Below are 16,126 nucleotides of genomic sequence, written 5' to 3'. Positions count from 1 at the left end.
TATTGGCATGGACTGATCTAATCCACCGGCTGGGAGATATTCACCTATCGCCTGAACCAGACGAATTTAGATGGAACCTCCATGTAGATGGTACTTTCTCAGTCAAATCGTTATACAATGCGATCCTTCATTCTGATACACCAGTTGATAATAATAAGAAAATCTGGAAGATGAAGGTACCATCCAAAAATTACCATTAAAAATTAAATTTTTTGGATGGTACCTTCGTCGAGGAGTTATTCTTACTAAAGATAATCTTGTTAGGCGAAATTGGCATGGAAGTTCTAGGTGTGTTTTCTGTCATCAGGATGAAACTATTAAACACCTGTTTTTCCAGTGCCATTTTGCGAGATCTATATGGCCAGTCATCCAAGTAGCGTCTACCCTGTATCCCCCGACTAGTGTGGCCAATGTCTTTGGCAACTGACTTCATGGTGTCGATCCAAGGTTTAAGTTGCTTCTTAGGGTGGGGGCGCTTGCAGTTATCTGGGCGCTGTGGCTAAGTAGAAATGACAAGATTTTTAATGATAAAAACTGTTCTTTGTTGCAGGTCATCTACAGATGTACAGGTATTCTCCGTTCGTGGTTACCTCTTCAGCGAGTGGAGAACCGAGACCTATTTACGGAGGTCTGTACACGGTTGGAGGCTACGGCGAGGGATACTTTTTCCCTATATAGGTGGCAGCATAGCCTACGGATTGTAGTACCACCCTCATCTTAGGCGTTATATGATTCATCGCTTCGATATGTATTTCGCCTTGTTTTATATACTTTGAACTCAGATACTTGAACGGCTGTGTGCATCCTGGTTATGCAGAGGCTGGATGTAATTTCCAAAAGTAATAAAGCATCCTTTATCGAAAAAAAATCAAGATATCTTCTCTCCGGAGGCATTTCCTCCATGCGGTCCTTATGAGTATCCAGCACCGGCGCCACCACCGCCACCTCGCACCCGTACTCGTACGCCTCACCGGTGTAGCCATCGCCCGTGAACACGTACAAACTCTTGCTATAGTCTGGACAGCCACTCAATTCCACGGCCGAGGGCCAGGAGGCGTTCTTCGTGCAGTTGTAGAAGAAGGTGATGTTGGAGTCCGAGCCTGTGAGCTGCAGAGAGGAGCTGCTGTCGATGGTGAGGTTGCGGTGGAGGAGCGGGCAGCTGGTCGAGTTGAAGGCTTCGGCGTCGTCGACAAGGGAGACCGTGTGTGTGTGTCGTAGTCGATGCGTGGGACTCTGTACCAGTGGTGGGATTGGTCGAGGAGAATTAGAGTGGTGTTGCCCTCGCAGGCGAGGCCGAGGCCGGACGCCGGAGTAGCCGCAGCTGGAAGCTGTAGATGAGTTGAGCCAGAACGGGTAGGCGATGGTGAGGTCGCCGCAGGTGGCGTTGCTGCAGATGGACGGGTAGCCGTCCACCACGGCGAAGAGGAGCAGGACGGGGAGGAGGGGCAGTGGAAGCATCGTGTGGATGAAGAAGACGAGACTGGGTAGAGTGCCGATTTTCTCGGTCAGTAAAGATGACCGACGAGTGGGAAACAGGTCCTCGGGTCGCTCCCCGCGAGCGACTCCAGGACTCCCAAACCCTAACCTCCCCCGACCCCCTTCCTCCACCCTCCCCCGCCGCCGCCGCCGGCGGAAGCCGCCGGGCAAAGCCCTGGCGGTGCCGGCGGCGGTGGCCCTTCTCTACCCGGCGTTTCTCCTCTCCAGGCGGGGCTGGCGGGCAGGCGACGGTGCGCCCAGGTCGACGGGGTTCCGGCGGCGGCGCGTCCCTCAGGCGGCGTGGCGGCGGGTGGCGACGAGGTGGCGGCGCGGCTTCTTGGCCGCGGGACGGCGCGGCGGCTCGGGGCGGCGCCTGCCTGGACCAGATCTGGGCCCTTTGGGCCCCATCTGGGTCCGGGCGGGCCGGCTCCCTTCCCTGCGGTGGTCCTCGTGACGGACGGAGGGGCGGCCAGCGTGGGGGTGGCGGCTGCCGGCGGCACGCTGCGGCTGCGGCGCGGAGACCGGATCCTCACGAGCCCGCTCGGGCTTGGCCGGGCAGCCTGGGCCTGGTGTGATCTGGTCAACGCGTCCGGTCGGTGTCCGCGGGCGGCGGTGGAGGCGGTTCCCTCCGACGTGGCTGCTGTCGTGCTACCTCTCGCTCCCGGATGGCCCGTCTTGTTCCTGATGTCCCCAGTTCGTTGGTCACGGTGAGACGGCGGTGGTGCTCGCAAGGCCGTGGTGGCGTGAGGTGGTGGGCGGCGAGTGTGGTGGAGCACGATGGAGCGTCCAAGGCGGGACTACGAGGGTCGGGAGAAATCCCTGTCGGTTTCGCCGACACCGACGCGGTGACGCCTGCAGGCGCCACCCTCCCTTCTTGAAGGGCGTTGGGTGAAGCCCTGTTTCCCTGTCCTTGCGCGTACCGGGGGAAACCCTAGGATCACTCCGGGCAGCAGCGTCGTCATCGTCGCATCCCTTCTTGAAGGTGTTGCTTGGTACGCGGGGCTTCCATGTGCTAGGCTTGTGGTGGATATTCTCCGGCGGGCGCAGCGGCTGCGAGGCATCTCCGTTTTCGTCAATCCGACCTTTTTCGGCATTAGTTTCTCTTGTCTTTCTTTTCTGTTTTCTTTTGGGCGTGTTTGTGCTGTTTGCCCCAGCCATGGATCCATGATGTATCGGTCTTGTGCTATATTAATATAGCGGGGCGAAAGCCTATTTCGAAAAAAAAAAAAAGAAAAAAAAAGTAAAGATGACCGACGGTGAGATTGCTCGGGACAGTCCATAGTCACGATATGTCTGAAGGGCAGCGGGCACTTCGGGAAATTTTGCGCCACATGACCACGACTGGACACAGGACAGCGGTCAATTAGTTTAGGGAGATTTTCGCAAAACAAACGCGCAGCTGACCGGTCTACACCATGCCACATGTGCAGATACGTACATGTATCGTAACCAGGGACCGTACGTGAGCGGGCAACGATTCTTCCTTGACCGTAAATTGAACTTTCCTGAATAAAGTGATTGAACTGATTTATACAGACAAGTTCCATGATGAACCATGTATTATACTCATTTACCAACTAAACCATAACTACTACACTATTCAAGTTTCAGGCGTTGCACGCACGCTTGAAGAAACATAACAAACTAAAATTCAGGGGTTTTGCCTTATGGGGCATCTGAATTATCTGATCGGCTTGGTTTACAGCCATCAGAAGCGTTCAGGCTTTGCAGTTGAGCCTCTAGTTGGTGGGAAATTACACAAACAAGAGAAGATGCAAAGCCACAGCACGCGGCAGGCACTCCGAGCCGGAGGCATGGCAAGAAAACGGATGGTGCGAGATGCAAATTACCGAACAATTTTAGAAACTAAAACAGAGGAAAAGCCTCAAGAGGGTTCAGTTTAAGCCTATTTAGATGGGCACTTTTGTATGAGTTTGTTCTTGAAGATATGTTAGTGTACATGTCTAAAAAAAATTCGACTCCCTTGCTATTGAGAAAATTGGTTGCTTGATATTGAGAAGTTATTACCAGCTGAATTCGACGTAGTGCAGTTCCAATCGTTGATTTGGCCGTTGGTGCACAGGCAAGCCACGAAGTCGCCCGTTTGGCTGTGGGCGCACCGCCCACTGGATACCTCGCACAGCGTACACGCGGCGGGCGGGCCGTTCTCCCACGACACCGCGAATCCCTGACGAAGAACCTTGCCGTATGAAGTGTTTCTCCATGCATCATCATTTGGGTCGGCCGGGTGATCAAATTTGAGCACAGGTACTCTTATGATCAGGCGGCATGCCTGCGACCAGTTCCCGGCGGGTACTGAACCATTAGGAAGGACGAACGAATATCCAGTAAAACTGGCGACGATATCTGGGCAGGTGATCGCGAAGAGGGGAGTCGGTCGGTTGTGGCCCTGCCTAAAGAGGCAGTCGAGAAACAGGAAGAGGTAATCCACCGTGCTGTCAGTGAAGGCCAGCCACGAGCCCTGTGCGAAGGTCACGTTGTGATCGACGCTTGGGCAGCTGCCGACGGCCTCCGGATCGGCAATAGAGACGTTTGCCCTCCTTCCGTCGATGCTTTTAAGAGCATGTCTAACAGGCCCCGTATAACCCGCCTACCTCGTAAAATTTCGGCGGGATACGGGGCCGGAGCGAGTTTGGGCGTCTAGCAGGCCCCGTATCCGGGCCACCCCGTTTCGGAGGAATACGGGCCCCAGGAAATCGGCCCCGTCGCCCCGTACATATAGTGGGCGCAGGAGCTCCGCCGTGCGCCGCCGCCTCCTCCTCCTGCTCCGGCGAGCAATTAGTCGCTCCCCCGCGCCGCATTCCACCCCAGATCCTGCATGGACTCCCGCCGCCGCAGTAGCGCCTCGCCGGCGAGCGGATCGAAGCGATCCCGCTCGCCGGACACCGTCGAGGAAGCGTGGCGGCGGCAATGCAAGAGATCCGCCGCCGGCAGCCGTCGCGCGGCCTGCAAGTACGACGGCGCCGCGTCCGTCCCGGAAAAGCTAATCGACTTCGCGCGGGGCGGCGCGCTGGTTCATCGAGGATCCGCCGATGAAGCCGATGAGCGGGCTCAAGTTCGACGAGTGGCGCGCCGACCGGGAGCGCCGCCGGCCGGGCGAAGGAGGCTTGGAGCAGCGGGAGCACCGGCGCTAGAAGAGCTCCGCTCGCCGGCGATGACGAGGAGGCCCCCGACTTGTTGAAGGAGCTACGGCAGTTCTCGAAGGACGACGCCAAGAGGAAGAGGGCGGAGGAGGAAGAGGTGGCGGCGGCCATCGCCGCCGCGAAGGAGGCGGAGTTGCGGGAGGCGGAGGCGGAGGCGGACTCGTACCTAGTCGACCTCCCCGAGTAGGATCGCGCATTCTGGATGTAGAATCAATGAAATCCGTAGTATGATCAATGAAATCCGTAGTATGATCAATGAAATCGAACTTCCCGGGGTTTTTATTTTTTAAAATACGGGGCGAAATACGGGTTCTGCTAGACGGAATGGCTCTTCCGTTGCCAACTTTTCGATACGGGGCGAAAAAGCAGCGAGATACGGGGCAGAAATATAAGGGGCCTGTTAGACATGCTCTAACTGTGTAGTTCTCGACGCCGTTGAGCTGTAGGATTGGGTTGTCTTTGTCGCAGACGATCCCCATGCCAGGATAGCCACAGTAGGAATTCTCGTTGCCGTCGACTTCTTTTCTGTCGCTAGAGCGATAGAACGGGTAGCTGAAGCTCACGCCTCCGCAGGTGTAAGGTTCAGACAGGCACATGGAGGAGTCGTAAGTAGTGCCGGATGCATCGCCATGGAAGCCGGCAACTAAGAGGAGAAACAGCAGCAGCTGGTGGTGGTGGGGGATTAGCAAGAGAGGTATGGCAGCTTAGGGCCACTTCTTTTCGGCTTCTCCGTTGGCTTCTGGAAGAAGCTTCTCCCCACCACCTTCTCCTAGAAGCTCGAATTCAAAATTTGTTTTGGCTTATAATCTAGTTTGATCTAAACTCGAGTATAAGCCAGAACAAATTTGGCAGGGAGAAGTAGGTAGGAAGAAGCTTCCCCCGTAAGCCATCGTAGAAGCCGAAAAGAAGTGGCCTTAGCCTGCTTGGCTAGCTAAGTTAGCGGTATACTGCTTCATTGTCTGCTTTGGTTCGTTGCTCGCCCGCCTATCTTTGTTCACATGTTACGAGGGCTCTTGGTCTCCGAAAAGGAAATTTCGGAGAAGAATGGGCGACTAACGGGACGTAAGATTCAACGGCACTGCATGATAGTTGGCCGGGTCATACCAATCATCTGTTTCTCGGCGTCAGAGTAGTTAGTCGTCTGCTGTCTCTGTCTTCCAGTTTGTAACTTTGTGTCGCTGACTGTATAAATTATGTTGACTGGCATAAAATCTGTGTGTTGCTACAGAACATATCGAATAAATCGATCAAATGAGTGCTCCTTTCATATTTTTATATTTCCGAGTCATCAAACCAAATATATAACAGTATTTTTTTCGATAAAGGACACTTCATTACTTAAAATATTCAAGCATTACATCCACCATCTGCATAACTAAGATGCACATAGCCGTTCGAGTATCAAGTCTGAAAAACAAATAAAAGATGGATAAAAGGTAGCCAAACTAGACTACGCTTCGTTGGCTTCAATCCGCCTAATATGCAGCTACCCATGTTGGGAAATAAACTCTTTGGCCGTGTTCTCCAACCGCGTAGACACCTCCATAAAGAGGTATCGGTCCTCCAAGCGTTGGAGCGGCGACCATGAACGGAGCATAGCCGTACATCGGTAAATGACCTGCATGAGAGAAGAATTTTTGTCATTGAAAACCTTGCCATTTTCTACATAGCCACAACGTCCATATGACTGCAATTGTGCCCACTCTGATAAGTGTTTTATACCTAGTATTTACCACATTTAACCAATTGCCAAATATATTTGCAATGCTACGAGGCGGATATAAGGTAGAACCCATCTAAATGACTAATCATATAGATCTAGCAAACCTACAGTTGAAAAAAAAAGATATTTTATTGTCTCATCTTGATGAAAAAAACACATTTCTTACAATCGTGTCAGTTGCGTTTAAAAAGGTTGTCTTTTGTTAAAACCACACCGCGGCGAAGATACCACGCAAAAACTTTCGTTTTCGGTGGTATCTTCATCTTCCAAATGTATTTATTATTGAGTATCGGTTGACTGGGAATGGTAAGCGCCCTATACATTGAATTGACAGAGAAAACACCATTCTTGGTTAGGTTCCATCGGAATTCATTAGTCCCTTGAGCTAATTGTATTGAAGCTAACCTCTGTAGCAATTCATTCCAACTAGTCAGTCGGGGGCCAATTAGATCACGTCTGAACGTCACAGAAGGAGGAGAAATTTCCATAACCTTCTGCAAGGTGTCTTCCTTATAACGAACAATATTATACAAAGTTGGATATTGTTCCCGAAGAGTAGTTGTTCCCAACCATCCATCTTCCCAGAACCTAATCTCAGCCCCATTCCTTATGGAGAACGAGCCAAAAGGGAAAAAGTGCTTCTTAGTTGCCATAATATCAGCCCAAAAGTGAGAATCTCCGGGTTTCCAAAAGACATGAGATAACCCTTTTGAGCACACATACTTTTTTCCTTAATAGTTGTTTCCATATACAATCATCAGTTAATAATCTGGCCAACCATTTTCCTGGCAAAGCCCTATTCTTAACTGCAAGATCATGAACACCAAGTCCACCTTGATCTTTTGGACGGCATACAACACTCCATTTAGTTAACCGATATTTCTTCTTCTCACTGTCCGCTTGCCAAAAGAATCTTGAACGTAGATAATCTAATTTACTCAAGATTCCTTTCGGTAGATGGAAGAAAGATATCATATAGAGTATCATATTCGTAAGTACTGCATTTATGAGAACTAATCTTCCCTCAAGGGACAACAGTTTACCTTTCCAACTACTTAACCGTTTCTGAAGTCTTTCCTCTACGAGTTTCCACTCCGCCAACGTCAGTCTTCGATAATGAATCGAAATACCTAGATAGTTGATCGGAAAGGAGCCAAGACCGCATACGAACAAGTCGGCGTATAGGTTGGCATCGTCATTGGCCTCACCGAAAAAGAATAGTTCACTTTTATGGAAATTAATTTTGAGACCAGACAATTGCTCGAATATCGTTAGAATTAACTTCCGAGTCGTGTTCCATAAAAAGAATTGTGTCATCCGCATACTGAAGGATAGATAATCCACCATCCACAAGATGAGGTACTACCCTTCAATCTGACCATCAACCTTCGCACACTCAATTATAATAGCAAGCATATCCGCCACAATGTTAAATAACATTGGAGAAAGGGGATCCCCTTGCCTCAAATCTTTTTTCGTCTGGAAGTATCGACCAATATCGTCATTGACCTTAATGGCCACACTTCCACCGAAAATAAAGTTACTTATAAGAGCGCGCCACTCATCAGAAAAACCTTTCATTCTGAGTGTTTGTTGAAGAAAAGACCATTTAACTTGATCATAAGCTTTCTAAAAGTCGATCTTAAGAATAACACCATTCAGTTTTTTTCAATGCATCTCATGTACTGTTCATGCAAAGTGACAACACCAACTAGGATGTGTCTACCTTGCATGAACGCGGTCTAGGACGGACGGACGACATGATCTACCACTGAATTTAGTCTAATCGTAGCGACTTTGGTAAAAAAAATTAAAACACACATTAAGCAGGAATATAGGTCTGAACTGTTGAATACGTTCCACATCAGTTGTTTTTGGTAAAAGGATAATCTCACCAAAATTTATACGGAACAAATCCAGTTGACCCACATGGAGCTCCGCGAAGAGTTCCAATAAATCATGCTTGATAATATCCCAGAAAGATTGATAAAATTCTGCAGGAAACCCATCAGGACATGGCGCCTTATTGTGCTCCATTTGAAAGACCGCATTTCTTATCTCCTCCTCAGAATAAGGAGTCACAAGAAAGAAATGTTCCTCTAAATTCTCATATCGGGACTAGAGGAAATTTCGATTCCCAATCTGAGTTCATGAGTACACGGTCCAACTTCTCATATGTAGGCTCTGGGAGACTATTTTCCCAGGTAAATTTTCTCCCAACCATAGAAATCTCTCTCAAGTCCAAACTGTCAATGACAACATTGAATAAAAAATGCCAATGGCTGTCAAATCTGCCCTTGCTTTTCTCCTCCGGGTATCTAAGCAGATTGAAACCCCCACTATAATAATAGGACTAGTTGAATGCCCGTGCGTTGCTACGGTTTCTATTCTTTCTCGCAGCAACACAATAGATATTCTAAAAACTCATAAGATTAAATATATTTTCACAAACAACATAGTTGGTATTGTTTAAATTTAGTATGCGTCTCCATACAAACATGCACATCGGTTTCATTGATACACATATATTTCTAATCCGCATTAAGAATATCATGCAAACTGATTGCAACGCTCCATTCGGCTTCATCTTATTTTCAAGAAGCTACTTTATGCCATGTTACTATTAGCACCTCTTTTTGATTGAAAGATGGAAGTAATTACATGGAATTTTCCACATTTCTAAGGCCAGTTCATATTGCGAGTGATAATGTGAAGCACACATCTTAGTTACTAATTGTGCTTTTCTATGCTTCACAATTCAGTTCATAATAATTCAGCAAAAGCAGTATGTCTTTTAATCCTGGGAAGTAATGACCAGATTTGAAAATCAAGTTATTAACGATTTATATTTGAATCAATAAACCGGGAACACAAATGTACTTAAAATAACAAAACTTTGCTCAACATCAGTGATGAATACCATGCACCAAATCAGTATATATGTATGTATGGAGTCAAAGTTATATCTAGGAGCGAGCAAAAAGATATATCTGAGATAATGTTACCTGCATTTGCAAATGCCCGACATAATATTATTTGCATTTGTAGGAGCCCTCGTTACCAACCGGATGTCTCTCATATGTCATTGCCACGGCCGACGGTCACTGTCGGAAACATCTGCCTTCGCATCCTCATCAGCCCCAAGCTTATCACCTTGCCGGTTTGCCCTCTATGTCCCTTCTCTTGATTGCTTTTTTACATCACGTCCCCCCTTCTTCTTTGTGGTCAACATGAGTCCATGAATTGCTCCCCACATCTTGTGATCATGAACGTTCCACACATATATATCTTTTACACTCAATTTATAAGTACTGAAGGCACACGCCGACACACACTGAGATGCTTGTTCAAGAAATAACAAATAGTAGTACATGCGACCATGATTCAAGACATTTCCATTACCTCATATTTCTATAGATTCTACCAAGCCGTATAAAGATGAAGAAATAAAAATTGCCTTGTTTCAAATGGGACTAACAAAGGCGCCGGGACCTGATGGTTTCCCTGCACGTTTTTACCAAACTCACTGGGAATTCTTGAAGGAAGATGTTTGCCATGCTGTCGGATGCTTTTTGAATGGAAAGCCAATTCCTGATGGTTTTTGTGATTCTGTGATTGTTCTAATCCCGAAGGTTGCAAGGCCAAAACACCTAAATAACTTAAAACCGATAAGCCTTTGCAATGTACTCTACAAGATAGCATCGAAAGTGTTGGCTAAAAGACTCAAATCACTCTTGCTGGCAATGATCTCCGAATAACAAAGTGCTTTTGTTCTGAGGAGATTAATCACGGATAATGCCTTGATTGCTTTTGAGTTTCTTCACACAATTCGACAACAACGATCGAAGAGACCATACTTTGCCCTCAAGATTGACATGACTAAAGCATATGATCGAGTTGAGTGGACCTACTTACATGGATGCCTAAGCAGACTTGGTTTTGCGCCTTAGTGGATCAACACGGTCATGAGATGTGTAACCTCAGGTAGTTATGATGTCCGGGTTAATAGAAAACTCACAAATCCAGTGATTCCAATAAGAAGCATCCGACAGGGAGACCCAATCAGCCCTTACCTGTTCCTTCTATGCACCGAAGTGATACGGGCATGGAGGCCTATGTGGAGCCCAAATTCAGGACTCCACCAGCTTAATTATCTTAGTTTATGTAATGGTCATATGTGGGCCAATTAGGGATTTTATTAAGTGGCCGGAGTCAGTTTGGTTTGGGCCTGTCCAAACCAAGGTAGAGAGGCCCACTAGGGGCTTGGCGGCCACTCCCCTCATATAAGGGTGGTACGGCTAGGGTTTTAGGGTTAGACAAGTTTAGACTAAGGTTTAGGGTTTACCCCATTGCGTGTGTTCACGTGTATCATCCCTCCGGGGGTACGGCGCTGCCGTTTATCTATATTATCCGTTACGAAGGTTCTTCTGTTCATCAAGGATTGTCTAGCTCAAGGTTTGAGGCGTATCGTTCATCGATCCGTTGCTTGCTGGATTCGTTCCCTCTTCTCTAGGCTGCGTTCATCGCGTTGTTGGGAGGATTTACTATCCCGGGTTCTCGTTGTGAAAGATCGGGCAACACCCTAGGTGGATCTGCTGGGTCAACCGGCCCTACGACCGGCCCGGTCGGCCCAGGTCCTAGTCGGACCGGCCCTACCACCGGCCGGCCCGGCCAAAACCGGCCCTACAACCGGTGCCCACCGGGGCGATGTCCAGGGGGTTCCGCTCGTCCGCCCGGTCGGCCGCCCGGTCAGACCGGCTGCTGGACCGGCCCAGCCGGCCATAGGCCCGGTCGAACCGGCTGTTGGGCCGGACCAACCGGCCACAAGCCCGGTCCAACCGGCTGCTGGGCCGGATCGGCCTGTTCTCAGTTCTGCGCAACCAACACTTCAGCAGTCTTCTGCGACGGGTTCGTTTTCCGGCGATGTTCTGGGCATACCTCTTCAGAAGATATCAAGTGTCGTTTTCAATGATTATCTTGACATCCGGAAGGGAGTTCAGCTTCACGCATCCGAACTTCAGTGGTATTTACACCATTACGCGTCAGTTGAGGAATATGAACATTGGGAAACGAACATGGAATTGGGTTTCAATCGCTGTCACACTTACAATAAGAAGTTCAGTGGGTATGATGCATATGTTCTCGCTCACCGGCGTGTGGATGAGGAGTTGGACAATTATTGGTGTGATGCAGTTGATCGAGGCGACTTTGCTTGTACTTGGACGAACTTCAAAACTTTTCTTCGTGGTGGTTTATGGTTACCGTTGGAGGAACGTGAGCAGCCGTCCAGAGTTGTACATGTAATAGAGGAAGTGGGCAAGTGCATAGTTCCTATTCAGGAGGTTGGTCCTCTACCGACAGTTACTGAGGGCAAGGCTGACTGCAGGCGGATTGGAGTTAAAGTGTTTAACCCTGTGCAGTTTATCTGGTACTTCTGTAAATCAGGAGGCAGGTCATCGCCTGGCTTTGGAGTAGCAGTAAAAGAAGAATTCGGGGCAGTCGAAAGGGAGTCGGTGTCTAATAGAGCCACGTAAATCATGTCGGAACCATATTTTTCGGTAGATTTACGAGTTTGGGTTGAAAGCGGCGCGCAGAACAGAGACTGAACTCGTTGCCCGGCCTGAAAACTTTTTCAGGGGTTAAAAAAATTTCAGACTCGACCCCTATTAATACAGACTGAAGGGCGATTTACATGCCCAAAACTGAACGGATTTCTCACCACTCCTCCAGCGCCGCCGTCTGTACAATCACCTCCAGCCGCCGATTTCTGGCTACTTTGCTAAAATTATGCATCGCAGGTCAAATATCCTCGGTCTGCTCCAATTCCAACCATGTCTATGTCAATTTCCAATGAATCTTCTCGCTATAGACTAATTCCGGCGAGCGGCGCGGTACAGGCAAGCAACACATGGAATGCGTACACGTGCAGATTCTGGCGAGCAGCGCGACGCACGTGAGCTAGTCTTACATGGGAGCTAGCTAGCTCTAACTATTTGATGCTAATCATCTCCTGATTGATTCACAAATATCCAATCGATTTCATTGCTAGCTAGCTAGCTGGGTGGTGTTACTCTTCCGATTAAGCTAGGTGGCGGCGGGTGCTGGGCGCGGGCGGCAGGCTCTTGGGCGCGGGGAGGCCCAGCCAAGGGCGTGGGCGGCGGCCGCGTGGAGCGACCTAGGTAGCGGCGCGACCAGTTAAGAAGATGATGACTTTTCGAACATTCTGTTTTTAGTTTTAATTTATAGGGTCTGTCCTGCGCCAGCTGTTTTGCGACCCGTAAACACGTTTTCTGAAAACTGAACTCGAACTTTTGGATTTGCATTTTTACGTAATCTGTTAGAGATGCTCTAACTCAGCAACTCGGGGCCAAATGACACGTCCTGGCTAACTCTGAGGCAGCCGTTGCCACAGAGCACGTCAGTGTCCCTTAGAAATGACGGTGTAACTGTGACAGGAAATGTTCAGAATGGTGCATTTGTCTCCCTTGAGTTGACAGATCGTAGTCTCCGCTTTCGCTCTGAACCTGAAACCCCAAATTGTAACCCAGAATGCAAGTATTATTGTGGTACAGATTTGTCGAGTTCCAAATAAAAGTTTAAACCTGAGCCAACAGTACTGACTCTTTAACTCACAAAAGGGTACATGGGTCACCCTCGATCAATAATTTCTAGACAAAATGCATCTGCGTGGCTTTATATATAAAGCCCCAAACGACATGCCAATTTGTTAGGTGACTCACACAATTTACATAATTTTATGGAAGTCTTAAAAATTTCCAGTTGCTTACAATGTTGCAATACTGGAGCGAGTGCTCAACACTTATGTATAAACATATTGATTGATGATTGTCATCAACTAAACAGCACCTTTGGTGGCAATTCAAGGACATGTGTGCTCCCTTCTAGCATCTCGAGGACTCTAGTCATTGTTGGACGATCATTAGCGCTTAATTGTATGCACCATAGCCCAACCACTATCATCTTCCTTACAATCTCTATGATCTCACCATTAATTTCAGAAGCACTAACACAATATTCATCTAAATTTTCATAAACCCATTGTGGGAAATATTGGCTGCTAGATTCACTGTTTGCACTGATATTCTTATCCCTTGCCCCAACCATCTCAAGAACCATCATTCCATAACTGTAGACATCAGATTTGCTACTTACTGCTCCAAATTGCTTAGAATAGATCTCGGGGGCAATATAGCCTATTGTCCCTCTAGCACCACCAATAGAAATAGCACTTTCTTTATTAGGGCACAACTTGGCCAATCCAAAATCAGATATCTTAGGACAAAAATCTTGATCCAACAAAATGTTATGGGGTTTGATATCAAAATGGACAATGCGAGTATTGCAGCCTCGATGGAGATATTCAAGTCCTCGAGCAATGCCAACTGCTATATCAAATAATTTCTCCGAACCTAGAGTAATTTTCCCTTTAGAGTCATCTGTGAACGCATACCTTTCAAGTGAACCATTAGGCATATAGTCATAAATGAGTGCCCTTTTGGAACCTTCCAAGCAAAATCCTATGAGGGTAACGATGTTGACATGAGATGTTCTACTAATGCTAGACACCTCATTGATGAAATCCTCCCCATCGGTCTTGTAATCCTTTAGCATCTTCACTGCTATCTGACGGCCATCAGAGAAGCTTCCTCTGTAAACAGCACCAAAACCACCTTGACCTAGTTTTCCAGCGAAAGACGTCGTCATTCTTTTCACTTGTGCATAAGTGTATCTTTTTGGATGTATGGTTCCATTCTTTTGTAGGAAGGACTCAATTCTTGCTGTTTCATTTGACTTCCTTTTGCATCCATACTTCTTGTAGCCCAACCAAAATGCAAACAGAAGCAGACAGAGCATTGTGCTTGAGATGCCTGCTATTGTATCTGTGTAGACAATTTGAGGGAAAAGGCATTAGTAGGGGAAGAACTTATGAAATCTTCTACTATTATTTTTCGCCCTTTGTCTACTGCCACATAATGAGAAAGCCATAAATGAGTGCACATATGGAAGCAACACAATTCCATGTGGCACATAATAGAAAGCAATGGATCTCGAGTTAACGAAGATCATTGTTGAGTGTTGACAAACCGAATGTATTGCGTATTCTAAAAGGCTAAATATATTTAGAGTATGTTCTACTTTTTTTCCTTTAGTTGTTACTATGACATATTTGCGCTATTAAAAAATATTGTCATATTTTAAACTCTAGTTGCGACATTGTGATGATTTTTACCTCAACATGTTGTTGAGAACAAGCAAGTGCGTGTGGGTAGGGAGGCCTCTGGGGCTATCCACGATACGCACCTGGCGCACGAGGGCTGGCGAGTGCGAGAGAGAAAGAAAAACGTGAAAGAAAAAGCTAGGCGAGCAACGAAAAAAAAGGTAAAGTGGATTTGTCTCACACTTATTCTCCCCACACGCAAACTCCTCCATCTCCCAGTCCCAGCGGCGGCGGCGGCGGCGGCGGCTCCCGACGCCCTCATCTTCTTCTTCTCGTTGGCTCCGGCCGGTTCCTGGTCTCCTCCACCGTCACGGCTTTATCTGCGTCGTCAGCCCGTGCTGGAAGCAGGCAGGAGCAACTCAACCGCGGAGGCTCGACGGCCAGAGCGACGGCGACCGGCGCGGCCCTAGATTGCCATACGGCCCTCCCAATGGCCGGGATGCGTCGCCCCTTGCTCTCGTCCCCAAGCCCCAACAGATCGAAGGCCGAAGCGCCGCGCATCACGGCGGCAGTTTGGACTGAGGTACGTGATTCCCATTTTTCTCATTGTATTTTATCCATTTTCTCCATTGTCATCGATGGATAGATCAAGTTGCAAACCACGATTGTTGCACGGAGTACATGTGATTCATCAGCGTACCTTAGGGTTAATCATCTAAGTACAGATGTATGCCACACACTGATATATAGTTTGTGATTTCACGTCCTGTTGATTGATTGATGTTGCCTTTTGCTATTTGGCATTTGTTGTTGTTAATTTACCACTTTTTACTTTCAATGTTGGATTATAGAGCTGCAGGCGCGGGGTATTCGCTGCCCACTTCAATCGTGCCCCCTTTGCAACTTCTTTATTCCTTGGGATTGTACAATGCACTCTGTCTTGATGAATTGGTCACTTGCCAAGGCTTCAGTTATAAGAGAAGGATTTTCCTTGGGAATAATGAAGCTAATTCAGTGACAAGAAAGCAACTATCAACTACATCACATACATGTTCAGAAAACTATTCCGAATGGTTTGGTCAAAATCAAGGATCTGGATCATCTAGCTATACTGAAAGGCTATCTTTGTGATATTTTTTTCCTGTTGCTTTCGTAAGTACATTTGATGCGTACTATCATTTATGGAAAAAATTTGGTGCAAGATTTGTCCTAATCATTTTTGATGACTCCTACTTTTCTTGTATTTCTACAGGAATCATGGACTGCTTCCTAGCATGTGAGCAACCCCTCATCTATCCATGTTATTTTCAAAGATCCAATAGTTGCAGTAACTCTAATCTATTTTTTTTGTATGCATCAAAGTGATGAATCGGCTTGACATCCATCATCTTTCAAGGTATATAAACATGCAAATCCAGTTTATTATATCTCTCTCTTTGAGACGAATCCTTAAAGTGACCAGGTTGTATTGATACTGGTAGTGTAAATATGATGTCTAACTCTTCTCAGGAAAGTAAGCTGCACTTCATGCCCTTTTGGAAGGGAGCAATTTTTATCAGAATTTTGGCACTATATCCTAATCTG

At 47.4% G+C, this 16,126-nt stretch overlaps 1 protein-coding gene across 1 annotated transcript; it reads right to left on the bottom strand.

The window, feature by feature from the left end:
* Positions 1–13,215: 13,215 nt before the first annotated feature.
* On the bottom strand, positions 13,216–14,127 carry LOC124672480 (LEAF RUST 10 DISEASE-RESISTANCE LOCUS RECEPTOR-LIKE PROTEIN KINASE-like 2.1). Its single transcript, XM_047208701.1, has one exon. The coding sequence runs from the start codon at positions 14,086–14,088 to the stop codon at positions 13,216–13,218; it is 873 nt and encodes a 290-aa protein (XP_047064657.1). The 5' UTR covers positions 14,089–14,127.
* Between the last annotated feature and the right edge of the window lie 1,999 nt (positions 14,128–16,126).

This window comes from Lolium rigidum, chromosome 7 (assembly GCF_022539505.1).
Source record: "Lolium rigidum isolate FL_2022 chromosome 7, APGP_CSIRO_Lrig_0.1, whole genome shotgun sequence".
Lineage (NCBI taxonomy): Eukaryota > Viridiplantae > Streptophyta > Magnoliopsida > Poales > Poaceae > Lolium > Lolium rigidum.
Note: the sequence above shows the minus strand (reverse complement) of the source record. Positions and strands in the feature narration are given on the sequence as shown.

Excerpts from the sequence above, each read along its gene's own strand:
- LOC124672480 (XM_047208701.1), bottom strand. The coding sequence starts at position 14,088 with ATGACGACGTCTTTCGCTGGAAAACTAGGTCAAGGTGGTTTTGGTGCT.